Source organism: Colius striatus, chromosome 29, assembly GCF_028858725.1.
Source record: "Colius striatus isolate bColStr4 chromosome 29, bColStr4.1.hap1, whole genome shotgun sequence".
Classification (NCBI taxonomy): domain Eukaryota; kingdom Metazoa; phylum Chordata; class Aves; order Coliiformes; family Coliidae; genus Colius; species Colius striatus.
The window spans coordinates 1924753-1952167 of NC_084787.1; the positions used below are offsets into that span (position 1 = coordinate 1924753).

At 58.6% G+C, this 27415-nt stretch overlaps 1 protein-coding gene across 2 annotated transcripts; it reads left to right on the top strand.

The window, feature by feature from the left end:
- Positions 1 to 26652, top strand: KIRREL1 (kirre like nephrin family adhesion molecule 1). 2 transcript variants are annotated; one of them, XM_062016345.1, is made up of 15 exons: positions 1 to 174; positions 15423 to 15572; positions 16244 to 16393; positions 18602 to 18759; positions 18854 to 19004; positions 19965 to 20070; positions 20229 to 20377; positions 20476 to 20603; positions 20691 to 20817; positions 21560 to 21660; positions 21761 to 21959; positions 22088 to 22219; positions 23004 to 23143; positions 23236 to 23313; positions 24137 to 26652. In XM_062016345.1, the coding sequence occupies exons 1-15, from the start codon at positions 123 to 125 to the stop codon at positions 24635 to 24637; spliced, it is 2322 nt and encodes a 773-aa protein (XP_061872329.1). In that variant the 5' UTR covers positions 1 to 122; the 3' UTR covers positions 24638 to 26652. The 2 variants fall into 2 exon arrangements, with proteins under 2 accessions (XP_061872329.1, XP_061872330.1); XM_062016346.1 differs by having other exon boundaries at positions 22112 to 22219.
- Positions 26653 to 27415: the final 763 nt, after the last annotated feature.

Consider the following 27415-nt stretch of genomic DNA (forward strand, 5'->3'; position numbering starts at 1 on the left):
TCGACGCGGAACAGAGCGGAGCCAGCGGCACTTCCCCGGCCGGGCCATGCTGTAACGGGGCCGGGAGCGGGGCAGCGGCCATCCCCCAACCCCGCTGCCCGGAGAGCGGCCGGGACGGGAGCATGCGGATCCTCTTCCTCTGCCTTCTGAGTCTCGCTGATAGCCGCGGGCAAGGTGGGTACCGAGTACCGGGCATCGGGGACGGGCTGGAGGGTCCCGGGTATGACCTATAGGGCAGCGGGTGTGTGCTGGAGGGTCCCGGGTACGGGCTGGAGGGTCTCGGGTGAAGGCTGGAGGGACCTGGGTATGGGTAGAGGGTCCCGGGCGTGTGCTGTGGGGTCCCGGGCGTGTGCTGTGGGGTCCCGGGCATGAGCTATAGGGCAGCAGGTCCCGGGTATGAGCTATAGAGAAGCGGATACCCGGAGGCGGCAGCGCGGGGCCGCCCCGAGCGCGAGTCTCAACTCCGCGGGCTCCGCTCCCGCCCGGCCCCGCGGGGGATGAGAACGGATCGGTGCCGCGGCTCTGTCCGGCGGAGGGAGGGAGGGAGGAGAGAGGGGGTGGAATCCTGCTCCGGTTCGCAGCCCCGGGGATGTTGGTAACGCGGGTCCAGTTCTCGTGGACAATTCGCCCTCTCTCCTCTCCGCCCGGTCTCTTCCCGCTCCTGCCGTTACCGGGGGGCTCTTGATGGAGCCGCGTCCAGTTCTTCCACCCCAGTGTCGCGGCTGTTCCCCTGGTTCTGCTCTCGTTGGATGCCCCGGTTTGGGGTCAAGGTCTTTCTCCTCCCCAACCCCCGACCCCATCACGGTCTGTGAGTCCTGATCCATCCCCCCCCCCATCCCGATCCCTTCCCCCAGGACTCGGCGTTACCGGAGAAGTTGGGGTCCGGGGTGCAAAGTTGGGACACACACACACACCTCAGGGTCAGTCGGGTGCTCCAGCAGTGAGGACCCGGCCGTGGTCACCCCAACTCATGGTCGGGGGGGGGGGGGAACCTGGGGCTGAGGGTGATGAGGAGACTCAGCCCAGCCGTGGTGATGCCGATGGGGAGGGGGGGCTGCCGTGTACCCCGGGGGGCATCGAGGGGGGTGTTTTTAAGGGGCAACCGGGATCCCCAACTCAGACAGCCTTTGGGAAAGAGGTTGTGGGGAGCACAGGGAACCCTCTTTTCTCTCCTTCCCAGCTTGTTCCCCCGAGCTTCCTGCAAGCTGGGGGGCAGCCCCAGCCCCCAACGATCCTCATCTGATCCCCAAAGGCTCTGCGATGCCTTCTGGGGGAAATTGAGGCATGAGGAGTTGCTTGGCCGAGTTCACACAGAGCAAAAGGAGCTAAGGAAGTTTGAGGGACCCCCGTTGCACCCCCCCAAAGCTCAGCCTCGACCCCCCTCCCGTGCTAGGGGAGCGGGGAAGCCGCCTGCCATGCATGCAATGACCTGGCCAGGGCTCAGCCCGGCCGTTGCTCTGTGCCCAGGAGCAGCCCCTGCACGGCCTCCGGCCTCATTCCCTGCTGCAAAAAAACCCCAATCTGGCTTTTAATGAAGGGGGCGGCGTTGTTGAGATGCCAAAGGAGGGGGGAGAAGCCACCACGCTACCAAAATTGAGTCGCCTCGGGGGTTTAAAAGGAGCTCACAAAGCCTCTTAAGGGGATGGGGAGGGGGATTGGGGAAGCGGGGGAGCGGGGAGATCCCAGGGTTGGGGGGGGAAGCGCTGCGGGGCTTTTCCTGCCCTCCCAGGAACAAAAGCAGCCGCTCTCCCGCCCACTGCCATGTGGATGAGCTCCGGGAGATGAGGCTCGGCCACGGGGGGAAAGAGCCGAAGGATTGAGACAGAAGCTTCGGCTGGGCTTGAGAAAGGGGGAGTTGCATCCCTTAGTGAAGGACTCAAAACCCAGCGACTCCCCCTTTTCCCATCTCAATCCCCTCTGTGCACTGTCCCCACCGTCTAAGTTTTGCTCTCACCTCAGAGAGAAGCTTGTGTGGGGGGAGGATGATGATGTTGATGATGATCCCATTGCTATTAAGGTGCCAAATTTGGGGTTCCCTCCCCCCTGGAGCCGTGTTGACCAGTGTATGTGGGAGGGGGGGAAGTGGGGAGCTGGTGCCATTCATGTGGCTGCACACCAAGATGTTGAATGGCTTTCATCACTCTTCATTTCTCCCTAAATAATTTGCTGTATCTTAGCTAAATGAAAGCCATTCTTCTTCCCCCCTGCTTCAATCACTCCTCAAATTGAAATATTTATTCATTTTCTGGCTGATTCTTCCTTTCTGTTTGGCTCTTTTCTATTCCATATTCCCCCCTTCACACACACACACACACATCCTCCCCTTTTCTCTAATGCACAACAGCAGAGAGCTGGGGGATGTGCTGAGAGAGGGGTGGTCTCATGCCAACCCCTCTCCTTGGCTCATGGGCAAGCCAAGAGTGTGGGTCTGAGAGCTGGCACACTCAGGGCAGTGCCCAGCTGAGCCCTGGAGCTCCCTCAGGAGGTAACAGCAGCTGAAAGGAGCAGGGGGTGACGTTGAGGTGGGTTCAGGTCACACTGGTTCCTTTTACTCTCAGGATGGAAGGATGTGACCCATTTGGCTTCAGATTTTAGGGGTAGGAAGGACAATATTGGGGCATCCTAGTTGCCTCCAATTTGGGATGGAAATGCTTTTTGGTGGCTTCCCAAGAGGAACAGAGGCAAAAGAAGGTCCCAGGATGGAGGTGGTGGGGGGCGTGATGGTGGGTATTGGGAGCCATGGTGGCATGATGTGGTTTGTAAGGTGAGTGTTGTCTGCCGCAGGGTAATAAAAGCCCCTGAGAGAGGTGTTCTGGGGCTGAGCTGGAGCTCAACTCAGTGGAGTCCTCACACACTCCCCCAAAGGCTGGGAGTTGTGCTGGAGCTGGTGGTGCTGGGCATCCCAGGCTGGGCATGGGCAGAGTGGGAAGCTTGGGGGGCATTTGGGGACTGGTGGTGATGCTGGTGATCCCTGAGCTCTGCCTGGTCTCAGAAGTGCTCAGACTTCCCTTGGGCACTTACCTGGGGTGACTCCATTATCCCCATGCCACATACTCCCTAAACCCTGATGCCATGTGGACCCCTGCCAGGGGTCCCTCGTGTCCCTTCTGGGCAGGAGCTTGGCTCGCCACAGTCAGACTCAACCTCCCATCCCCCAAAAACACCCTTGGTGGAGGGGCTGGAGCTGTGGTGGGTTCCTGCAGCCTCCCCTCAGCTCCATGATACCCCCAGCCCTGCAGGAAACCATTCTGGCACCTGAGATGGGGGTCCCAGGCACTGCTGGGGGGGTGCCAATGCTCCTCCCTTCTCCAGGATGGGGACAAAACCCCTTTTCCCACCCTGGGGATGCCTCCACCTTTCTGCAGGGAGCTGAGGGATGCAGGAAGGGTTCAGATCTGCCCCCAGGCTCATGGGGCCAGGGCCAAGGCAGCCTCAGGGGCTGGCAGGATGAGTCCCACAGCCACAGTCACCACATCGTGCTGGGACTTGCCTGGGCAGCCTGTGCCAGGGCTGAATCACCCACTGGGGCCCAGTTTGCTGACAGGGAGGCAGCCAGTCCAACCACAGCCCCCCACCCTCTTTCCCCAGGCACTATCCTGCCAGTTTGTCCATCTGAGGTGACCTCTGACAATCCAATCCATCCCACCAAGCCCTCAGAGGTGAAATCAGGGTCGTTGGGCACCTCTCTCTCATCCACCAGAGCTCAGCAGCATTAATTACATTCCCATCCTTTAATTCAGGCTTGGTTTAATCCCAAGCCAGCTTTCCTCCTGGCCCAGAATCCTACCTGCCCATCCCACTGAGCACATCCCTAGGGGTGTCCCACTCATGAGACAGTGGCATGGGGTGACTCCTCATCCTCCCTGGGTCCAGTTGACACACAGCACGACCAACATGGGGATTAGAGCTAACTCTCCATAAAGATTCCCCTAATTGCTTGCCTTACCTCAGGTTTTATCATCAAAGCATCCCTTATTCCCTCTCTACCCTCCTTTTCTTTTTATTATCTCTTAATTAATCACTCTAGCTTTCACACTTAGCAGATAATTACAGTCTCCTGGGCACAGAGCTCATTTTCATAACCTCCTACTCCCAGCCAGGAGTGGGCACAGAGTGAGAATGGAAGGAGAGAGGGAGGTGGTGAGTTGGGAAGAAGGAGGGGATGGTAGGACCATCCCATGCTGGCAGAGTGAGCCATGGCACTGCTCTGGGTCACCCTCTACATGGGCAAGTGGGCAGGGCCAGGTACCAGCTCATGGGGGGAAGGATGAGTTGGGTGAGGAGCATCTGGGTACAAATGGAGAGGATGCTGAGGTGAGGAGCAGCTGAGTATCGGCCCAAGGGGAGGATGCCTTGAGGAGCACCCAGGTACCAGCCCAAATGGGGAGGATGATGGGGTGAGGAGCACCTGGGTATCAACCCAAGGAGAGGGTGCTTTGAGGAGCATCCAGGTACAAATCCAAAGGAGAGGCTGGTTGGGTGAGGAGCACCCAGGTACCAACCCAAATGGGGAGGATGCTCAGATGAGGAGCAGCTGAATATCAGCCCAAGGGGAGGATGCTTTGAGCAGGAGCACCTGGATACCACCCCAAATGAGAGGATCGTTGGGTGAGGAGTACCCAGGTATCAGCTCACAGGGGAGGATGCTCAGACCAGCAGCAGAGCCAGGTGATGGGTCAGACTTCAGACTATCTAGAAAAGGGCTGGAGCTTTAGTCCATGATCCAGATTGGACTTCTTAAGGATGAATCTGTTGAGTCTGGGAGGGGAAAATCAGCTCATTCGCACTCCTTCTCATCTCCAAAGTGACTGATGTCAGCGTGGCACAGCCTGTGCCATGCTGGATGCTGGTAGTGCCAGAGTGGCTGTGGCAGAGGGAGGGTGGGAAGGAAGGATCTGAGGAGCAACCCCACTTGGGGAAGGCAAAAAGGGTGGGGAGGGGGGGAAAGAGGCCTTTTCTGCAAGGGCTGGGACATAAAGGGCTGCCAGTGCTGCCATGGCAACGGGAGGATTATGATCCAAATGGAAATCAAAATAAGGGGTGGGGGAAGGAGGAGGAAGGGGAAGGAGGGGGGGAGAAAGGGAAAGAGTGGAGTAAAGGAGGAGGGGAGGAAAAACAACTTTTCTTTCCAATCCCAGGCGGTTGTGTGTGCCTTGGAGGGGTTGCCATGGGAACAGCAAAGAAAAGGAGCCGGGGAAAGTGTGTGCGGGGTGTGGGTGTGCAAGGGGGTGCGGGCAGACACCCCCCTCCCCTGTCCCCTCCCCATCCCACCCCCGAGGCTGAGGAGGGAGGGGAAGGGGAGGGATGAAGGTTTTTGGTCCCATCCCCCATGGCTGGAGGCTCTGCAGGGCAAACACGAGGTGCCCTCAGGCTCTGACACTCACTGAGGCTCATCCTCAGTGCTGGGAGGAGGGTTTGGGAGAAGGAGGGGAGCATCCAGTTTGCCACCTTCCCGAGTCCTCTGTGAGTAATGGGAGACCTCCCCTCCCCCCAGTGCCTGTGGAGCTGAGGACAAGGCAGGTTTCAGTTCCCATCTCCCCCAGGACCTTCTGAACCCCTTTTGAGGGGAGCAGAAAGCTCCAGCTCCCTCCCCCCCTCTCCATTTCTTGCTTCCTCCCTTCTTGTTTCTTATTCCAAGGAAATCGAGCTTTCAAGTGGATTTGGTTTCAAATCATGGCTTTAAACGTTGGAGAGGGGATTTCCCATCCCAGGCCACTGCCAGATTCACTTTGGGGTATGCTGAGCTCTGTCCTGTCCCCCTCCCTTCCAGGGAGGGCTCAGGATGCTGAGCATTCCTCTCCCTGTCCTGGCCATTGGGCTACCAGGGGTTTGTGATGGGCTGAGGGAGGCAGGATGGGTGCTGTGTGTGGCTGGAAGCTGGAGCAGCCCCCCCTCTCAAGCCAAGGAGAGCAGCAGTGGGGAAACTGAGGCACAAAGCACTTTGCTTTGCCCCATCAGTGTGAGTAAACCCCTGGCTCTGCACACAAGGATGTTGTCTCCCCAAAAAAACCTGAGGAGCAGTGAGAAACAACCCCCTGTAAAGCTAAACTCTTCCCTCCCCCCCCCCCCCCCAAAACCCACCTTCCAGCCCTTTCTGTGGGTCCCAACCCCCTGTGAGCATGGGGAGCTGAGGGTTAAGCTCTGGCTTTTCTTTCTCTCCCTCTTCTTCCAGAGAGCCTTGGCAGGAAATTCCTCAAATTCCAGGCTTGTGGGATCATTGCTGGGCTCTGACCGCAGAGCTGGAGCCAGGGCTGCTCCCTCCAGCTTCTGAACAGGATCTGCTGAGCCCCACACGGGAGGGGAAGGGCTTTGTACCCACCAAAAATCAACCCCCATGCTCCTAAATCCCCTCACCCCAAGCCGGGAGGACCCCAACACCCAGCTGCTCATCACCAAGTCACCTAGTTGGGCTCAAACTTCCATGAGACACCCCTCAAACTCCTCCTTTAGGTATCTCAAGTGAGAGGACACAAGAAATCTCTCTTGGGGGGTCCCAAGAGTCCCAAATCCTCGTGGTGGAATTGGGATGTGATGTGGCAGCTTGGGGGGGTGATGTGACAGCTTAGAGTGTCCCTGCATGGTGTGAGAAGCCCTGTGGGATGGGTGGGCAGCTTTTTAGGGAGTCCTTCCACCCCGTTGGATCCCTCCCACTCCCAACCCAGAGCTGTAGTGGGATGATGAGTCCAGAACCAGGCAGATTTGGGGAGGAAGGAGCCAAAATGGCTGCTATAGGAAGGGGAAGGGAGCAGCCAGATGTGGGGGGGACAATGTGTGGTGCTCAGTGTATTTGGGATTCAGCCAGAGGCAGATGCCACCCTGCACCCCATCCTCGGGGAGTTCTTTTGGCCTTTCAAAGCCATTTTCCCCTGCATTAGTGGAGGGTTTGTTTTAATCAACCCTCTTTCCCAGGGGAGTGAAAGAACCAACTCAGAGCCATCAAACAACCTCCCTCCAGCTGCCTGTGGGGAAACTGAGGCACGGCATCAAGCCACACTCACCCCATCCCACTCCCACCTCTCCCAACCATCACCTAAGAAGAACTCTTGGGGTGGTTGAAGGAGGCTGAAGGCTTCTCCTCTGCCTCATCCTTCCCCTCCATAGGGTGGGACCCAGCCTTGGCTCTCCCAGATGCTGGGGAATTCAATGGCAATGATAATCCCGTTATTAAGAGCTGTCTCATTAAGACATCTGTAAGGAGAATTCTTCCCAGCAGCTTGGTGGAAAGATGCCAGAGCTGTTGAAGTAATATTATGGGCTGGAGAGGGGTTGTTTTTACCCTCCCCCTTTTATTAATGATTAAGGATTTTTATTCCCTGCTTCCCCCCTGCTCCTCTTTCCCCCCCCCCCCCCCGCCAAAGAAAAGCTCCCTCAACCACCACCCCCCCCCCCCCCGCACACAGAAGTCTTAATTAGCCATTGTTCCTAACAGGGATATTAGACAAATTAATTAAACTCAAGCCAATAAACAGCCCAGCTCTAGAACTGTGACAGCCCCAGGAATGAAGAGGGAATAACAAGGGGAGAGGCTCTGCCAGCTCCTTCTGTCTGTTAGAGGAGGGGACTTGGCAAAAGGAGGGAGTGGGTTTCTTGGGGAGGGGTTGTTGGGGGATTTGTTGGGTGCTGGTGGATGCTCCTGGGGTGGGTGGGATGGGGTGGGTGAGGGGCTGCTGCCCCTGAGTGGGCGCAACATCTGTAGCACAGGCTTTTGTTTGGCAATGGTGGAAAGGGCAGTGCCTGGGGGGGAGGAAGAGGGGGGGAAAACACAGCCAGTGTGTGCCCCCTGCATTGCTCTGTGTCCTCTCCTGTTGCCATATGGCCCCTACATCACTCCCTGCACCCCACAACTCCCTGAACCCCCCTGTGCCTGCCACCATCACCCTATGCCCGCACAACCCCCAGAGCCACCCTGCAGCCCCCCATGCCCCCCACCATCACCTCATGGCCCCCACAACCCCCTGAGCCCCCCCATGCCCCCCCCACAACCTCCAGAGCCACTCTGCAGCCTCCTCATGCCCCCCACCATCACCCCATGCTCCCCCCAGCCCCCTATGCCCCCCATGCCCCCAGCATTGCCCCTCTCAGGGTTGGCTGAGCCCTTTGTCTTTCTGCCTGGCTGCTTCCTTTCACCAGCAGCAGAAAGGGGCTGAGTCTCACCAACTTTGAGCAGCCACCAGCTCCTTCTCCAGTGTGTGTTGAGGGCACACACAGCCCCTCCAGCTCTGCCTGCATTGGAGGGGGCACAAGCAGGATGTGGGGAGGGGTAAATCCCTGCTAAGACTCCCCCTCCCCCCAAGAAACCAAAGTCCCCTTGGTCCCTCCTCACTGTGATGTGCCCCAAGCCCTGTGGTGCAGCTTTTGGTGGGGGATTTGAGCCCCCATTTAGTCCTCCCACTCCCCTCCCCAGCCTATCACACTTCATTTCTTCTCTCTTTTCCCTCCCAGCGTTGGTTTGTGGTTTATTGGCATCTTTGCAGGGTTGGAAGTACCATAATGAGCAGGGGGAATGTGTCTGTGTGGGTGCTTGAGTTGGGAGTTCATTGGCTTTGTAGCTCTGGCTGTTGTTATTAGTGTGATGATTATTAGGTGAGGGAATATTTCAAGCTCTTTGGGAAAGGAAACTAGAAGCCAATTGACATCACAGCATCATCTCCCCTTGGTATTGATACCTCATCCTGATAAGGTTCTCAGTGAAAATGCTTTTGCCTGGTTCCCCCACCTTGTGTTGGGGTGTTTTTTACCCTGCCCCTAATGCCAAACCAAGGGTCTGAATGGAAAATTTAAGGGCTGCTTTTGCCTTTGCTGCTGCTTCTCATCTCCCTTTGATCTCAGTTTCCCCACGAGGATGCCCCAACAAGTTGTGGCAAGCTGAGGATGGGGAGTGGTACCAGGGGTACCCCAATATCTTATGGGATGGGATGGGATGTGCCATGGGAGTGACGACAGGGAATAACTGAGGTGGAATGTTTGCTCAGATGGGAAATGAGCTACTGGGTTTGCTGTGAGCTTGGTGTTGGCTGCTGGTGGCACCTGGGATGAGAAAGGAAGGATGGGAAAGGAGGGCTGGGGATGTGATGGGTTGGGTTGTCAGGGCCAGGAAGGGATCATAGACTTGGGGTCACTTCAGTGGCACAGAGGGGATGAGGGAGCTCCCATCCTACATCCCCAGTGCTGGGGGGTCAGGGTCATGGTGAGAGAGAGCCAGAGCTGCTGGAAGTCGGGGAGAGGAGAAGCTCTGTGTCTGTGGGAGGGATGCTGTGGGGCTGGTGGAGGGAAGCTGGGGGAGGAAAGCTGTGAGGCTGGGGGAGGGATGCTGAAGGATGCTGTGGGGGTGAGGGAGGGATGCTGAGGGGAGCTGTGGGGCTGAGGGAGGGCTGCTGTGAGGCTGGGGGAGGGGAACCAATCTCCTCCTCATTTGTTTTTCTAATTTTTGCCTTTTATGAAATGAAACCAACTGGAGCATCCTTTCCCCTAGAGCTTCCCTCCCACCAGCTCCAGCAGCAGGGACAGAAAAGGGGGGGAGGCTGAGGATCCACAGCCCCGGGGGGAAACTGAGGCACAACACAGACAATGCTGGGGGGTAGGGGTTGGTCCCTGGGTGATTTGTGAAGGTTCCTGTACCCCTACATTTGGTTTCTTCGCTCTTGGCAGGGTTTGGGGTTAAAATCATGGCATGTGCAGAAGTGAAAGGGTCAAAGTGCAAGGGGGGATGGAGGAAGGGGGAGGGTTGAGGCTGGATGTGGCCCCTCCCAGCCCGATGCCTCCCAAGGCTGGGTGCTGGGCGCTCGCCAGCGTCAGATGATGGGGTGGAAATAGTTTCCGTTGCTGCTGGCCTGGGAAAAGGAGCTGCCAGCAGGGGGAGAGGAGCCAGAGGCTGGGCACAGGCACCCAGACAGGGTTGGGGACGAGGCAGGAGGAGGAGGTGGCACAGGAGGGATGGGGATGGGGATAAGTGGCTGCTGAGGATGGTGACACAGGAGGGATGGGGATGTGGTGGCATGAGAAGGATGGGGACAACCTGCTGTTGAGAATGGTGGCACAGGAGGGATGGGATGGGGACAGGTGGCTGCTTGGGGTGGTGACATAGCAGGGATGGGGACAGAGATGTGGTGCCACAGCAGGGATGGGGACAGGGGTAAGTGGCTGCTGAGGATGGTGGCATGGGAGGGATGAGGATGGGGACATGTGGCTTCTGGGCATGGCAAGGATGGGGATTGGGATGTGGCGACATGACAGGGATGGGGACAGGACCATGGTGGCACAGCAGGGATGGGGACAGGAATGTGGTGACATGGCAGGGATGGAGACAGGGATGAGGTGGCACATCAGTGATGGGCATGGGGACATGGTGGCACAGCAGGGCTGGGGACAGGACCATGGTGGCACGGCAGGGATGCTGCCAGCTCCCTGCACATCATGGAGCAGCAGCTGCAGGATTCAATTAAGGAGGAATTAAAGGCCACTAATATTCAATTAATGTCAATCAGCAGGATTAGAGCTGAGAGATTTTGGTCAAACGGGGTCGATGCCTTTTGGAGGAGGAGCAGGATGAGCCAGGAGCTCAAACAGCTGAAGCCAAACCGCCCCCCCCCCCCCAGTCCCCCCTCTCCAAGCCCCCCCAACATCAGGGACACCCCAGCACAGGGTTTCCTTCCCCACACCAAACTGTATCTTTGCCTCATCCCCAGAGCTGAGCCCTAAGAATTCACTATCAGGGCTTTAGCTCCTCATCAACAAGGGGCTGATGACAAAGCTGGGATGGAGGGGGACAGAGCTTTGATCCTCCCCTCCCTACCCTGGCATGGAGACAGCCTCAGCATCCCCAGGAGACAGCTTCAGCGTCCCCAGGTCAGGATTGTTCTCCTGGGAGCTGTTTCAGCTTTGCCACCCCCTCCCCATCTAGACACGTTAGTGTTAAAAAGCCATAGAGGGAAGAGAAGAAAATAGAAGAGGGCATTGAGTGAGTTGGAACGAGGAGAGGAAGAGGCTCCTCGTGCCAAGGCTCAGCCTGTTGTGCCGGGACTCAGCCAGGAGAGGGAGGTTCAGCAATTGCTGATGCCAACAAGAAGCCTCTCGAGTAAATCTCGGCTGGGAGCTGCAAGGGAATGTGTTGAAGGGGCCGTGGGGCTGCTTTGGGTGAGTCTCCATCCTGCCAGGATGGAGGGATGAGGTGGGAGAGGGTCCCTAAAGTGAGGATCTCCCCTCCCCTTCCCCTCCAGCACTTGGCTGCTCAGAGCCCTGGGGTGAGGATGGTGCCCCCCTGCCAGCCTAGACCCCCCCACTAGGGGAGGAGAAGCAGGGGGGTCAGTGGTCTCATGGCCACCCCCCCACCAGCCCCTCCCGTCCCTGCCCTGAGATGTTTCTGCTTTGAGCTGAAAGCCCCAAATTGCCAGAGCTGAAAATAGCCCCCGACGCTGAGCAGGGCTGGGGGTGGGGGGGGATGGGGAGAGGAGGGAGGGATGTGCCAGGGCTGATCACATCTCAGTGCACATCCCCCCAGCGAGGCACCACACCGTGCTACCAGCACCCTGCAGGATAAGACCCCGCAGGGCTGCAGCTGGGGCTGAGCTCAACCCCCCCCAGCCCCCCTCCCCTGCCTCAGTTTCCCCACGCAAAGTGAGGCACGGGGGGATGCTGCAGGGTCCTCTCCATTACCAGCTCTTGTCAGGTTATTTCAGGACCAGCTGTAGCTCTCAGGCTTTTGACTTTGTTCCATCCCATTGCCCCGTGTTCCTAGTGACGAGTGGCTCCGGGCGCCGGGGCGGGGGAGGGGATGGGGACAGCGATGCTCAGTCCCTGGCCTCATCCTGCCCTTCTCTTCCACAAGGAAGCCAAATCCTCTTTTCTACCCAGTAGAGGAGGGTTGAGGGGTTTTTCTTCCCCTCCCTCCTCCCTCCTCCTCCCTCTCTGTCTAATGTGATGGTGTTTTTCGGTATAAATAGAAGTGAAACAACTTGGGAAGAGGAAAAGGGGAGAAAGGCTGAAATTTAAAAGCAGGGAGGAGGGAGAGAGATAAAATAATAACATAAAAAAAGAGAGAGAGAGGAAAAAACCTCCAGTGCAGAGAGATTTAGCTCCATCTGAAAGCTGTCAGAGCAAATAAAAAGCTTTGCTTTGAACCCTGAGTTTAATAGCGAGAGGAGAGAGAGAGAGAGAGATGGGAGCCTGAGCCCCAGGGCAGAATCAGCACAGTGGGTGAGAAATAGAGGGAGACAGAGGCAGGAGTGGGGGTCCTCCCCTCCCCCCCCCCCCCCCAGGAGTGTGTCCCTGGGCATGCAGACACATGTCTGGGCTCTGTGTCTGTGGTCCTGGGTGTTGGGGTGCAGGATGCTGTGCTCACATGGGTGTTTGCACACATATATGTGTCCTCCTGCACATATGTGTTCTGCTGCACGCACATTAATTCCTCTGCACTCATGTGTGTTCTGCTGCATACACATGCTCCCCTGCACACTTATGGATGTTCCCCTGCACACATGGTTACTCTCATGCACACACGTGTTGTGCTGCACACACATGCTCCCCTGTACATACATGTGTGTCCTGCTGCACATGTACTCCCTTGCACATGTGAATTCCCCTGCACTCATGTGTGTTCTGCTGCACATATGTGCTCCCCTGCACACACATACACTCCCTTGCACATATATGTGAGTTCCCCTGCACACACACATGAATTCCCCTGCACACATGCGTTCTGCTGCACACACATGCTCCTCTTCACCCACATGCACTACCTTGCACACATATGTGAGTTCCCCTGCACACACATACATGAATTCCTCTGCACACACACACATTCCCACCCACACACGTGTTCCCGTGCACGCAGGGAGTGAGGGGGGTGATTGGCACGGCGAGGCAAAAGGGGAGGAGGACGCAGCGGGGGGAGGGCACAGTGATGCTGAGGAGAGCACAGGGACAAGTTTGAGGAGGAGGAGACAGCGATGATGGGAGTGGGTGGGGTGGGGGACACAGTGAGGATGGTGGGGCACAATGGCAGGTGTGGGGAGGGCAGCTCAGCCTTTGCCTTTGAAGCCTCCAGCCTTTGGGAAGCCACCCAAAGTCTCCTCGGCACAATGTCAAGGCTACCACGACACGGAAAGCCTTTCAGCACTCACTGTGCTCTGCGCGACGCTTTCCCTCTCCCTCCCCCTTCCCTCTCCATCACCCGCTGGGCACCGGATCGCCCTCCTCCTGACTAAACAGCCCTTTGCCAAGCGGGATGGGCAGCGGGGAGGGGGGTTGCTTGATGCAGGGAGACAGTCAAACCACCACCCCCACCCCGCCCAGGGGCAACGGGCAAAGCCCCTTCGAGGAGATGGGGGGAAAGGGAAGGAGGTAAAAGCCCACCTTGGCTGGCATGGGGAGGGGGGTTGGCACTGGTACCCGCTATTTTTTGCCCTGGGGAGCTGCTGTGTCGGGTGCTGAGGTGCAGGAGGGTCCCATCCGTGGGTGTTTTGGTAATGGGCACAGGGGAGGTGCGGGCTGGCGGTGGGCACATCCCCTCCACACCATGTGGGTGCCAGGGACATCCCCAGCTGTGCCAGGAAGCTGTGGCTGGTGATGGGAGGGCAGCTCACAGCCTAAATACCCGCAGCAGCCGGGATTTGCAGCCGAGTTGGACTTTGCCAGAGCTATGGGCAGGGGCAGTACCGGGGCCCGTGCCACGGCTGGAGGAGGGAGGGAAGAGGGTGGGCAGAGCATCCAGAGCGGGCAGCTGCCTCTTTGCCACCTTCATCTGCCACAAAACTTGTCCCACGCTGTGCCTCCGCCAGCTCCGTGCCAGGTGCCATGGGGCGGGCAGAGGGGCTGCGGGTTCCTTTCCCTCCCCCTCCCCTCGCTGTCTGCCGCCGCCCCGGCTGCTTCCCGCGGCTCCTCCTGCCTGTCTCGCTCCTCCTTCCCCGTCTCTGATCTTCCCTCACGCCCACCTCTCTCCAGGCACCTTCCTCTTTGATCTCCTGCTCTGCTTTTTCCTTCCCCCTCCCCTCATCCCCCCCTCATCCTGCTCCATCCTTCCCCCGTCTCTCCCACTATCTCCATCCCTTTATCTCCCAGCTCTGTCTTCCCCCAGCTCCCTGGGGCCACGGGGCTGGCAGAAGGGGGCTGAGGGGGTGGCACAGGGTTGCTCCAGGGGGTTCAGGAGCAGTGACTGTCCCCAGATCATGGTTATGGGCTGTAGGTCCTCAGTGGTACCTGTCTGCTGCACCCTGATGTGCTGGGGATCCCTGGGTACCCCATCCCAGGGAGCCTGGGGTGCCTGAGCCAAGGGTACTCCATCCCAAGGATCACTGGGTACTCCTTCCTTAGGATTTTTGGGATCCTGGGATGTCCTGTCCCAGGGATCCTGGGGTGTGTGATTTGGGGGTACCCCATCCCAAGGATGCTTGGGTATCCTGGGGATCCATGTGTCAGTGATCCCAGGTTACCAAGTCCCAAGGATCCTGGGTGCCCCATCCTGGGGTGATTGATCCAAGGGGGTACCCCATCCCCAGGATCCTTGGATGCCCTATCCCAGGGATTTTGGGGTGCCCCATCCTGGGGATCCTGGAGTGTGATTCAGGGCTACCCCATCCCAAAGATCCCTGAGTACCCCAACCCCATCCCAGGGGGTTCTGGGGTGCCCCATCCAGAGGCTCCCAGGGTACCAGCTCCCAGGGATCCTAGAGTGCCCCATCCTGGGCTTTTGGGGATGCCTGATGATGACCCTTTCAATGCAGGTGTTGGCACAGGCTGGCACCTGGGGATGCTGCATGTGGGTGGTGGGATCTCTCCTCCAGACCCTGTGGATTGCCATACCCCACATATCCTGTGCCAGGCCCCGTGGGCAGCTGCCATGTGGGGACAGTGCTGGGGACTTAGTGGCTTCGTTATCTCCAGCTCATCCCCAAAAGGGATTTCTGCCTCCCCCTCTCCTGCATGAAATCATCTGAATATTTTAGGGAAGAAAAGGCTTTTAAGGGGAAGGGAACTGCCAGGGGAGAGGTCGCTCCTTCACCATGATCCTCCCCTCTTCCCCCACAGCCCTTCTGGGGCCATGAGCCCCATCCCCTGCCCCAGGGCCAGCAGCACATGTGGGTCCTGGTCGATACCCATGTGATGGGACTGTGTCAGGGCACTGAGATCAATGCCAGGGGCTCAAGGGTGGAAGAATTCCTTACCTGTTGAGCTGAGGGAGCACTGGAAGGGGCTGCTCAGATGGGCTGTGGAGTCTCCTTCTCTGGAGACATCCCAAACCCAGCTGGATGAGTTCCTGTGTGCCCTACTCTAGGTGGTCCTGCTCTGGCAGGGGGGTTGCACTGGATGAGCTTTCTAACCCTTGAGGTTCTGTGACTCTGTGGGTGCAGCAGAGCCTGGTTTGGGTTGAGGGGGGGATCCCACCTCAAACTCTGGCTGATCCCTTCCCCCCTTTCCTCTGTCCACAGTGGCACAGACACGGTTTGTGGAGGAGCCAGAGGATCAGACGGTGGTGGCCGGGCAGAGGATCGTCCTGTCCTGTGTCGTGCTCAACTACTCTGGGATTGTGCAATGGACCAAAGATGGCCTGGCCCTGGGCATGGGGCAGGGGCTCAAAGGTATCCAGGGGGTAGTGGGTGGCACTAGGGCTGCCACTGCTTGGGGAGATCTCAGGGGGGTGGGTTTTTATGGTGGTGTTGCCTTTCACCCTGTTTGCCACCTCCCTGCTCGTGTGGCATCCCCAGCTGCTGCAGGGCTGCTGCCATGGGAGTCCCTGCAAGCAGCAAGGATCCCATGTGCCCCAGAGATCCCACACGTGCCCCAGGGATCCCATATGTGCCAGGGATCCCACATGTGCCCCAGAGATCCCATGTGTACCTCAGGTACTCCACATGTACCAGGGATCCCATGTGCTCCAAGGATCTCACATGCCCCAGAGACCTCTCCTGTGCCCCAGGGACCCATCATGTGCCAGGGATCCCACGTGTGCCTCAGGGATCCCACATGTACCCCAGAGACCCTTCATGTGCCAGGAAACCCACATGCCCCAGAGACCTCACATGCCCCAGCTCCCTGCCAGTTGCCCACATTCCCACAGACCCCACACAACCTCCCTGCCAGCTGCCAGCCCCCCAGCTCACTCCAGGCTGAACCCAAACAGGCAGGAGCCGCTTCCCCACGAGCCTGGGGCAGGGGGTTTGATTCCCTTCTACCCTGTTTCTCTTCCCTGAAAGAGAATTCAATGAGCCTCCTTGCTAACCCCCCTCCTTCCCTGGTGTTGCCCCCCCAGCCTGGCCACGCTACCGCATCGTGGGCACAGCAGACTCTGGGCAGTACAACCTGGAGATCAGCGGGGCCGAGCTCTCCGATGACGCCGTCTACGAGTGTCAGGCCACCGAGGCTGCGCTGCGCTCCCGCCGGGCCAAGCTCACCGTGCTGAGTGAGGACAGCACCCCTTCACCCCATCCCTGCTCCTCACACACCCCCCTAATACCCCACTGATGGCAGCTAAACTGGGAGGGTGATGCATTGAGCTGCCAGGCAGGGAGATGTGGAATTGGGCAGAGAGGAACGTACTGAGGGGCAGAGAGTCCTGCAGCTGGGGAGGAACAAGCCCAGCACCAGCGCAGGCTGGGGGTGAGCTGCTGGAGAGCAGCTCTAGGAGAGGGACCTAGTGGTGCTGGGGGAGAACAAACCGACCCTGACCAGCAACGTGGCCTCGTGGGCAAGAAGCCAATGGCAGCCTGGGTGCAGCAAGAGTGTGGGCAGCAGGGCCAGGGAGCTTGTGCTGCCCCTGTGCTCTGCCAGAGCTGGGGAGGCCTCAGCTGGAGTCCTGTGGCCAGTGCTGGGCTCCCCAGCTAAGGAGAGACAGGGCAGTACTGGAGAGAGGCCAGTGCAGGGACACCAAGATGCCGAAGGGATCTTGCCTTCCCTTCCATTTCCCTCCCACCCTTCCCCTTTCCCTCAGGCAGCCTGGATGTGCCATTATCTTTAATGCCTCCATCTATATTCACGCTGTGCCTGAGCTGGGGCCTACCAGTGCTGTAACTGATTTCCCTGACTTTTGTGTCTTGTGAAAAAAAAAAAAAACAAGCAAGCAAGCAGGAAAAAAGGAAGAAGATGCCAGAGCTGCAGCAGAAACGTCCCATGAATGGGGGGTTTTGGGGAGGATTTCTTCCTCCTTCTGCCCCTGGCATGGAAGTGTCCATTAGAAATGTGGGAGGTAAAAGAGGTGTGAAGGGGAGACGTGGGTGAGTTTTGTGGCTCTCCCCATGCTGCAGTCACCAGAGCATCCCCCTGCTCCCCCCAGGCAGGGGACCTGGGGACCCCCAGCCCAAAGGGGCTATGTTTGGTCCTGGGAGGGTTGGGAAATGATGGGGATAGTCTTGGCTGAGGGTTTTAGGGTGGCAGTGCCAAGGCTGGGGGTACTCAGGGTCCCCAGCGTCCCCTGCCAAGCTCAGAGGGGTCTCTCTGTGTCTCTTGAGTAATATGAGGCTTAGCTGGGGCAGGGCAGGGGGTCCCCAGGCAAGGAGTTCTCCAGGCATGGGGGTTCCCAGTTAAGGGGGTCTCCAGGCAGAGAGGTCCCCAGTCTGGGGAAGGGGGGTCTCTGAGTATGAGGTACCCTGGGCATGGGGATCCCCAACATGGAGATTCCTGGGCAGAAGAGGCTCCTGTGGCTCTTGGAGTCCCCAGACAGAGGGGACTGTCCCCCTGTACCCATCCCACTACCCCATCCCCATTTCCATCATCACCATCAGCTGCCCAGGGTGGTTCACAAACAGCTGAGGCCAAACCAGCCCCAGTCCCCCCTCTCCAAGCCCCCCACATCAGAGACACCCCAGCACAGGGTTTCCTTCCCAACACCAAACAGTGTCCTTGCCTCATCCTGAGGGCTGAGCCCTAATAAATCAGTATCAGGGCTTTAGCTCCTCATCAACAAGGGGATTAACAGACAGGCAGTGCCAGGCCAGTTGACACTATACTCTCAGGCGGCAGGGAGGAGACGTGCCTCAGCTGCCCTTCATCACTTGGATGAGGAAGAAGTTTTTAACCAAGGGAGTTGGTGGGCTGCCCAGGGAGGTGGGGAAGTCCCCAGTCCTGGAGATACTGAGAAGACACTTAGCTGAGATGCTGAGGGTTAGTGCTGGGCTGGGCAGGGGGAAGTTAATTGTTGGATTCCAGGAGCTTCAGGGGCTTTTCCAACCCAAATGATTCTAAGCTGCTTGTGCAAACTTTCACACAGAGCAGGGAAGGTCTTGCTGTGCAGTACCTGCAGAAGACAGGGATGGGATAAGAGGAAATGGGTTCCAGTTGCTCCAGGGGAGGTTGAGGTCAGAGCTGAGGCAGAACTGTTTCCCTGAGAGGGGTATCAGTCCCTGTGCCAGGCTGCCCAGGGAGCTGGGGCAGTGCCCAGCTCTGGAGGGATCCCAGAGCTGTGGAGCTGAGGTGCTAAGGGCTGTGGGTCAGTGCTGGGCTGGGCAAGGGGAGGTTCATGGTTGGGCTCCATGAGCTTCAGGGGCTTTAACAACCCAAAGGATTCTGTTGGTCGTCATATCAGAGCAGCACAGATTTACAGCAGGGCACGGAGCAGGGCACGGGCTGCCTGTGGCCAGCAGCACGCACCTCACATCCCCTGTCCCTTCTGCAGTCCCACCTGAGGACCCCACCATCGATGGAGCCCCTGAGATCCTGCTGAGGGCTGGCACTCCCTACAACCTGACGTGCCGGGCACGCAGCGCCAAACCAGCCGCCAGCATCGTGTGGTACCGCGACGGGCTGCAGCAGGACGGAGCCGTCACCAGCACGGTACTGGCAGCACCACATCCATCCCTTCGGGGGGGGTGTGTGTGTGTCCCCAGCACTGGGATCTCAAGGAGGATCATCCCTTTCTCCTCTTCAGGAGGTGTTGGCTGATGGCAAAAGGGAGACCACCATTAGCCTGTTGGCCATCAACCCAAGCGACGTGGACATCGGGAGGGTGTTCTCGTGCCGCTGCACCAACGATGCCATCCCAGCAGGCAAAGAGACCTTTGTCAAGCTCAATGTTCACCGTGAGTCAAGGGCAAGAGGGGGGAGATGAGTTCTCGGGGTGTCTGGTTGTCCCAGGGGGGAATCACCCAGCTCAGGGTGGTGGGGATGTGCCCTGTGGCAGCAGCCGGTGCCGGGCTGAGGGATCAGGTTGGGATTGAGTGGTGAACACCGACCTCCAGTGGCTGCTGCTGGAAGGGTCTGCCCTGGCTCAGCATCCACTGGGGATGGGATGTTGGTACCCACAGCTGGGTGCCCACAGCAGGCAGCTGCAGTGGATCAGGGTGCTGGGTGCCCATGGTGAGCACTCATGCCAGGCAGGGATGCTGGGTTCCTACCCATGCTGAGGAGAGGTGCTGGGTGCCCATCCTGGGAAGGGATGCTGGGTGCCCACAGTGAGTACCCATCCTGGGAAGGGGTGCTGAGCACCCACAGGAAGCACCCATAATGGGTAAGGATGCTGGGCACCCATCCTGAGAAGGGATGCTGGGTGCTCACAGCAAGCACTCATGCCAGGCAAAGATACTGGGCACCCATGGTGAGCACCCACCCCGAGAAATGATGCTGGGTTCCCACCCTGAGCACCCACACTGAGAAGACACGCTGGGCACCCATCCTGGGAAGGGTTGCTGGGTGCCTACAGCAAGCATGCACACCAGCTTAGGCTGCTGAGTGCCTAAAGGGAGCATCCACACTGAGAAAGGATGCTGGGTGCTCACACCAGGAAGGGATGTGGGTGCTCACAGCAAGCACCCGTGCCAGACAGGGATGCTGGGTGCCCATGGTAAGCACCCATCCTGAGAAGGGCTGCTGGGTGCCCACAACAAGAGCTTTAGGGATCTCTCCAGACCATGGGCTATGCAGTGTGGGGAGAGGGCGATGCAGGCAGCCTGGGCAGTGGTGGGCAGGGGGGATTCTGCCTCTGTCCCCTCCTCCTTTGCCCATGGCAGCACCCATGGCAGCTCTGTGCACCCTCCCCACAGATCCCCCGACTGTCACCCTGTCCATCCAGCCCCAGACAGTGCAGGAGGGTGAGAGGGTCGTGTTCACCTGCATGGCAACTGCCAACCCCGAGATCAAAGGCTACAGGTGAGTGTCCCCCACAGAACCCCATGAGGGTCTCACCCCAACCTCCTGCCTTGTCTTCAGCATCGCACCATGACGGGAGCAGAGGGGAGATTGAACAAGCCCCCCGTGTCTACTCCCTTCTCAAATGTGCCCACCTTGAGGTCTTTGCCCATCTGCAGGTGGGCTAAAGGGGGAGTGATCATCGAGGATGCCAAGGAGAACAAGTACGACACGCAGGTGGATTACACCTTCTTCACAGAGCCCGTCTCGTGTGAGGTGCACAACGACATCGGCAGCACCAACGTCAGCACGCTGGTGGACGTGCACTGTGAGTGGGGCAACCCCTTGGCACCCCCCAAGGGTTGCTGTTACCCACCTCATCTCTGCCCTTTCATTCTTTTTTTCCTCTCCCTACCCTCTGTGCAGTTGCTCCTCGCATCGTGGTGGATCCCAAACCCACCATCACTGACATCGGATCCGACGTGACGCTGACGTGCGTGTGGTCAGGTAACCCACCGCTCACCCTCACCTGGACCAAGAAGGAGTCCAACATGGTATGGGATGGCTGAGGGAGCTTGGAGGGTGAGCTGAGTGATGAGGGAGGGGGAATGTCATTGCTTCATCCCCTGCTGTCCACCCAGGTCCTGAGCAACAGCAACCAGCTGTACCTGAAGTCTGTGACACAAGATGACGCGGGGCAGTACGTGTGCAAAGCCATCGTGCCACGGATCGGTGTGGGAGAGCGTGAGGTCACCCTCTTCGTCAATGGTGAGTGAGGGAGGGAGCTCCCACTCCAGTGCTACCAGCTCCTCAGGGATGTGGTTGGTGTTAAATGTGAGCCAGCAACGTGGCCTCATGGGCAAGAAGCCAATGGCGGCCTGGGGGCAGCAAGAGAGTGTGGGCAGCAGGGCCAGGGAGCTTGTGCTGCCCCTGTGCTCTGCCAGAGCTGGGGAGGCCTCAGCTGGAGTCCTGTGGCCAGGGCTGGGCTGCCCAGCTCAGGAGAGACAGGGAAGTGCTGCAGAGAGGCCAGTGCAGGGCTGCCAAGATGCTGAGGGGCTGCAACATGTGTGTGAGGAGGAAAGGCTGCAGCCCTGGGGCTGTTCAGCCTGGGGAAGAGAAGCTTGAGCTCAGGGGGACCTTGTTGATCAACCCCTAAAGGGTGGATGTCAGGAGGATGGAGTGACACTTCCTTCTGTGGATCCCAGTGATGGATGATCACAAGGGATGATGGACACAAGTTAGGACACAAAGGTTCCTTTTTAACCCAAGGAAACTCCTTTGGTGCTGAGGTGACAGAGCCCTGGCCCAGGCTGCCCAGGGAGGGTGTGGAGGCTCCTTCTCAGGAGCTTCCCAAACCCACCTGGACACATTCCTGCGCCCCTGAGTGAGGGGAACCTGCTTTAGCAGAGGGGTTGGGCTGGATGAGCTCTGCAGGGTCCCTTCCAACCCCCATCATCCTGTGATGATTCTGTGAAGTGGCTGTGACACCCTGTCCCCTTTCCTCCCACAGGACCCCCCATCATCTCCAGCCAGCCCCTGCAGTATGCGGTGCGCGGCGACCGTGGCAAGGTCGAGTGTTTCATCGGCAGCACCCCACCCCCAGACCGTATCGTGAGTGCTGGGGAGGGGTCTGAGGGGGTGCTGGGGACCACACTGAGCTGTGGGTGCTGACACAACCCCCAATCCTTTCTCCAACCCCCCTCGGGGCCAGGCTTGGGCCTGGAAGGAGAACATTTTGGAGGCAGGGACGTTGGAGAGGTACACGGTAGAGCGGACGAACACGGGCAGCGGGGTCCTCTCCACCCTCACCATCAACAATGTCATGGACGCCGACTTCCAGACCCGTTACAACTGCACAGCCTGGAACAGCTTTGGGCCAGGAACTGCCATCATCCAGCTGGAGGAGAAAGGTAGAGCTGGCACAGTACCATGGCCACCCAGCCATGCGTTGGGCAATGCGAGCAACGGGGCTTTGGTGGGGGCATGGGCCTTCCTGCTGTGGTCATCTCCTGGCAGTGCCCCTGTCCCTTGTCCCCAGCTAACATCTCCCCATCTCCTGTAGAGGTCTTGCCTGTGGGCATCATCGCTGGGGCCACCATTGGGGCCAGTATCCTCCTCATCAGCTTCCTCGTGGCACTCGCCTGCTTCCTCTACCGGCGGCGGAAAGGAAGTGAGTGGGGTGCAGGGAGGGTGTGAAGCTGTGGGAGAAGGACTGTGGGTGCTACCCATGGTGGGTATCATAGGATGGTGGGGGTGGGAAGGGTACTGCAGAGCTCATCCAGCCCAACCCCTCTGCTAAAGCAGGTTACCCTGGCTCAGGGGGCACAGGAACGTGTCCAGGTGGGTTTGGGAAGCTCCTGAAAAGGAGCCTCCACACCCTCCCTGGGCAGCCTGGGCCAGGGCTCCCTCACCTCAGCACCAAAGGACTTTCTCCTCCTGTGCCAGGGGAACTTCTTGTGTTCCAGCTTATGTCCATCACCCCTTGTCCTGGCACTGGGTGCTACAGAAAAAGGACCAACCCCATCCTCCTGACACCCACCCTTTAGGGGTTGATCAATAAGATCCCCCTGAGCTCAGGCTTCTCTTCCCCAGGCTGAACAGCCCCAGGGCTGCAGCCTTTCCTCCTCACACACATGTTCCAGCCTCTCAGCATCTTGGCAGCCCTGCACTGGCCCCTCTCCAGTATTTCCCTGTCTCTCTGCAGCTGGGGAGCCCAGCACTGGCCACAGGACTCCAGCTGAGGCCTCCCCAGGGCAGAGCAGAGGGGCAGCACCACCTCCCTGGCCCTGCTGCCCACACTGTCTTGCTGCCCCCAGGCTGCCATTGGCTTCTTGCCCACGAGGCCACACTGATGCTCATGTTTAGTTTATCAACCATGGGGATGTGTCCCATGGGCTGGGGGTGGGAGGATGATGCCAGCAGCCGCCTCCATCCCCAGTGCAACCTGTCCCCAGGCCGCAAGGATGTCACCCTGCGCAAGCTGGACATCAAGGTGGAGACGGTGAACAGGGAGCCCCTGACACTGCACACAGACCGTGAGGAGGACACAGCTAGCGTGTCCACAGCCACCCGTGTCATGAAGGCTATCTACTCGGTAAGGGACATGCCAGGCATGGGCATCATCCTCCCCAGGATGGGTGGGATGATGGAGGAACATGTGTGTCTCTTTCCTCCCCTCTCCCGCAGTCATTCAAGGATGACGTGGACTTGAAGCAGGACCTGCGCTGTGACACCATTGACACCCGGGAGGAGTATGAGCTCAAGGTGTGCTGTGATGCCAGGGCGTGGGACGTGTAGGAGGAACAGGTCCTGGGCTGAGTGGCTGTGGGTTTCTTGGTGGAAAAAGGATCATGGAATCGTTTGGTTGGAAAAGAGCTTGGAGGTCATTAAATCCCAGCCCTGTCCTCCCCCTGCCCAGCCCAACACTGACCCACGGCCCTCAGCACCTCAGCTCCACAGCTTTGGGATCCCTCCAGAGCTGGGCACTCCCCCAGCTCCCTGGGCAGCCTGGCACAGGGACTGATACCCCTCTCAGGGAAACAGTTCTGCCTCAGCTCCAACCTCAACCTCCCCTGGGGCAACTGGAGCCCATTTCCTCTTATCGCTTGTGAGCAGAGCCTGACCCCCAGCTCCCTGCAGCCTCCTGTGAAGGAGTGTCAGAGAGGGCTCCTGTCTCCTCTCAGCCTCCTCTTCTCCAGGCTCAACACCCCCATTCCCTCAGCCCCTCCCCAGCCCCTTGTGCTCCAGCCCCTTCCCCAGCTCTGTGCCTGGCTCTGGCCACGCTGCAGCCCCTCAGTGTCCCTGTGGCAGTGAGTGAGGGGCCCAGCACTGACACAGCCCTGGAGCTGCAGCCTCCCCAGGGCCCCGCACAGGGGACAATCCCTGCCCTGCTCCTGCTGCCACGCTGCTGCTGGGCCCAGCCAGGATGTCCTTGGCCTCCTTGTCCCCCTGGGCATGCTGCTGGGTCCTGCTCACAACCCCTCCATAGCCATGCTGTGATTAGGAAGTGCCGGGACTTAAGAGCCGGGACTCATGGCTCTCCCTTTACATCCCTCCCACCTCCCATCTCCCTTATCGTTCCTCCCAGGACCCCACCAATGGCTACTACAACGTTCGTGCCCACGAGGACCGTCCGTCGTCCCGCTCCGTGCTCTACGCCGATTACCGCACGCCAGGCCCAGCCCGGTTTGACACGCGCCCACCCTCCCGCCTGTCCCACTCCAGCGCCTACGCTCAGCTCAGCACCTACAGCCGTGGAGGCCCCGCTTCTGATTACAACCCTGAAGCAACAACAGGCCCAGGCCAAGCTCCTCCTCCTCCTCCTCCTCCTCCTCCTGGTACAACGGGAGGGGAGACGACGAGTCAGCTCTCGTATGAGAACTACGGGGGGCACGCGGCTTTCCCAGGCGGGGCCGGTTATGCCACGTACCGGTTGGGTTATGGGCAAGGCCCCCCCAGCCTGGAGCGAGCTCCTTACGATGCCTACGACCCCATGGGCAAGTACACGAGTGCCACCCGCTTCTCCTACACCTCCCAGCACTCGGACTACGGGCAGCGCTTCCAGCAGAGGATGCAGACACACGTTTGAAAGGGGGATGGAAGTAGATGGAAGGGGGGTCCACAGGTACCTCATGACTGTCCCCTGATATTCAGGGGCTCATCCTGACCCCCCCTTCCCCCTCCTCGTCCTCATTTCCTCCCTTGGCCTTGTTTCTCCTCTCGGCGGTTGGATTCCAACCCCCTCACGCCGGGGTTTGCTGGCGGTGGGGATTTGCCCTGAGTCTCTTTGAGCTTCCACTCATTCAGTCCTTTCTTTTTGGTACCTTCCCAGAGGAGGGTTTTTTAAGGGGGGTGGGTTCATCCTCCCTCACTCATGCCCACCCCATCCCACTCAGCCTCAGCAGGAGGCTGTCGGGGCAGGCTCTGCAGCCTCCGCTCTGGTCCTTCCCTCCATGGGTCTGATCCTTCCCACCATGGGTCCCCAGCACCCATAACCTCTACAGGAGCGAGAGGCTGCCTCCCAAACCCTTCCCACACCCCATCCAGCCCCCTCCCAGGAGCAGGGAGCTGCTGTGTGTGTGTATATACGTATCTGTATACAGCCACACACACAACAGCCACCTTCTGGTTCTGCCCCCCAAAAGCCCCCATCCCACCTCATTCCCTGTGCCTTGATTGAAGGGACAGCCCCCAGCTCGGGGCCCTTTCCTTCCTCACTAGTCCCACCTGCCAGAGCTACAAGTGAAGGGGATCTCAGGGGATTGAGACCACCCCCCCCAGTTCAGAGCAGCAGAGCCCCCTCCTCACATCCACGTGTCCATCCCTTCCCTCCCCAGCACCGTATGCACATGGATGTCCATCCCACTGCTGACCCCAAGCAACAGCCTGTTGGGTGTCCATCCCACCAGCACCCACTGTGAGGATGTGACAGGGGTGGGTGAGGGTGAGGGCGATCCCTCTGATGAATGTATAGCAAGGTGTAGATAAGGGGTGGAAACACCCTGCAAGCCACCAGCAAGGGTTAACTGCAGCCCCATCCCAACCCCGAGGGTTTGGTGAATGTTTTGGAGCCAGTGGCTATAAACCAAACCAGTCCTGGGGAAAGGGAGCTCAGTCAGTCCCCCAGTTCTGTGCACTGGGAGGCACTGGGCAGGGGGAGATGAGTAGTGGAGGGGGCTGATTTCATTGCCCATAGGGACGACATTCAGCTGGCTGCTGCCTCAGCCGTGGATGGCGTGAGTTTGGGGAGGGATTCCTGGGGCAGGGTGGGTTTGGGGCTGTAATCCCTTGGGTTTAGGTACGAAATACAACACCTCACTGTGTGCCCACCCTGTGAGGTCTGTCCCTGGGATGGAAAGGGAGGGGGTGACAGATTTTGCTGCCCCATCCCACTCCCAGACCCTGGCAGAGTCGGACACCAGTGGGCTGGATCCAGCCCTGTCCCCAGCAGGTACGATTTGGAGAGGGTTTGGGAAGGGGTTTGGCAGATTCAGCCTCAGACAGGGGGGGTCTCCTGCCTCTCCCCCCACTCCTTTCCCCCTATAAAGGTACTATCAGGACAGGCCAAACCCTGCAAGGTGCTGAGCCCATGCCCAGCCTGAGCCTCCAGTCACAGGACTGTGTGCCATTCCTTTGCAATGGTGCCTGACGTAACCCCCCCCACCCCTTACACACACCTCCTCCCCCCGACACCCCCCTCTTCCTCACCTCACACCCCCCAGCCCCCTTTTAGGGGATGCTCCCCCCCTCCAGGTGCTGCACCCCAACCCTTATTCTCCCCACATCGATAGCAATAGTCCTGCCCCAGCCATCCCCAGGGAGGGGTGAAAAAGGGGCCAAGAAGCAAAGCTGAAGCTTTAATTTCAACCCCCCCTCACCCTGGGGTGGGATAGGGACCCCCCTAAGCCCCCTCCTCAAAGGCAACGGGGTCTCTTCCTTAGCACTGGCTGGTTTAACCCTTTCTCTTCCCTTTAGAGACACATATCTGTGATCCCTCCCCGCCTCCAACCCTCCCATTTTATTTTATTGTTCATTTTTCCTTTTGGGTTGATTTTGTTTGTATTTTTTTGTTGTTTTTAAATATTATGTACTATATTTTTAGTCTTAAACACAATATATTATATATATTTAATTTTTTTATATATATATATATATATAAAAATATAAATGTTACCAAAAAAACCACCCCCAAACACTTGTTTCTCAGGTGGGCATAAGGTTGGTGGGGTGGGAACAAGGGATAGCCCTCCTTCCTCTCCACAAAGAAGCTTGTTTTGGGGTGTTGAGATCTTTCCCTTCCCATCCTCATCCCATTTTGCCCCCATCCCACCTCATTCCCTGTGCCTTGATTGAAGGGACAGCCCCCAGCTCGGGGCCCTTTCCTTCCTCACTAGTCCCACCTGCCAGAGCTACAAGTGAAGGGGATCTCAGGGGATTGAGACCACCCCCCCCAGTTCAGAGCAGCAGAGCCCCCTCCTCACATCCACGTGTCCATCCCTTCCCTCTCCAGCACCGTATGCACATGGATGTCCATCCCACTGCTGACCCCAAGCAACAGCCTGTTGGGTGTCCATCCCACCAGCACCCACTGTGAGGATGTGACAGGGGTGGGTGAGGGTGAGGGCGATCCCTCTGATGAATGTATAGCAAGGTGTAGATAAGGGGTGGAAACACCCTGCAAGCCACCAGCAAGGGTTAACTGCAGCCCCATCCCACCCAGGGCAACACTTGAACTGGTTGCACTGGGAAAGATGAGAGGGGGTAACCTTCAGGACCCCAGCCAACCAGCCAGGAGAAGGCAGGATGCACTCCCAAGCTCTGATGACCTATTTTGCCAAAGCTCCTTTTTGCTGGTGGTGCTGCCAAG

Bases quoted from the DNA above. Each gene is read 5' to 3' on its own strand.
- KIRREL1 (XM_062016345.1), top strand. From the start codon at position 123: ATGCGGATCCTCTTCCTCTGCCTTCTGAGTCTCGCTGATAGCCGCGGG. The intron at 175-15,422 runs GTGGGTACCGAG...CTCTGTCCACAG, and splicing joins CGCTGATAGCCGCGGGCAAG to TGGCACAGACACGGTTTGTG. The intron at 23,144-23,235 runs GTAAGGGACATG...CCTCTCCCGCAG, and splicing joins TCATGAAGGCTATCTACTCG to TCATTCAAGGATGACGTGGA.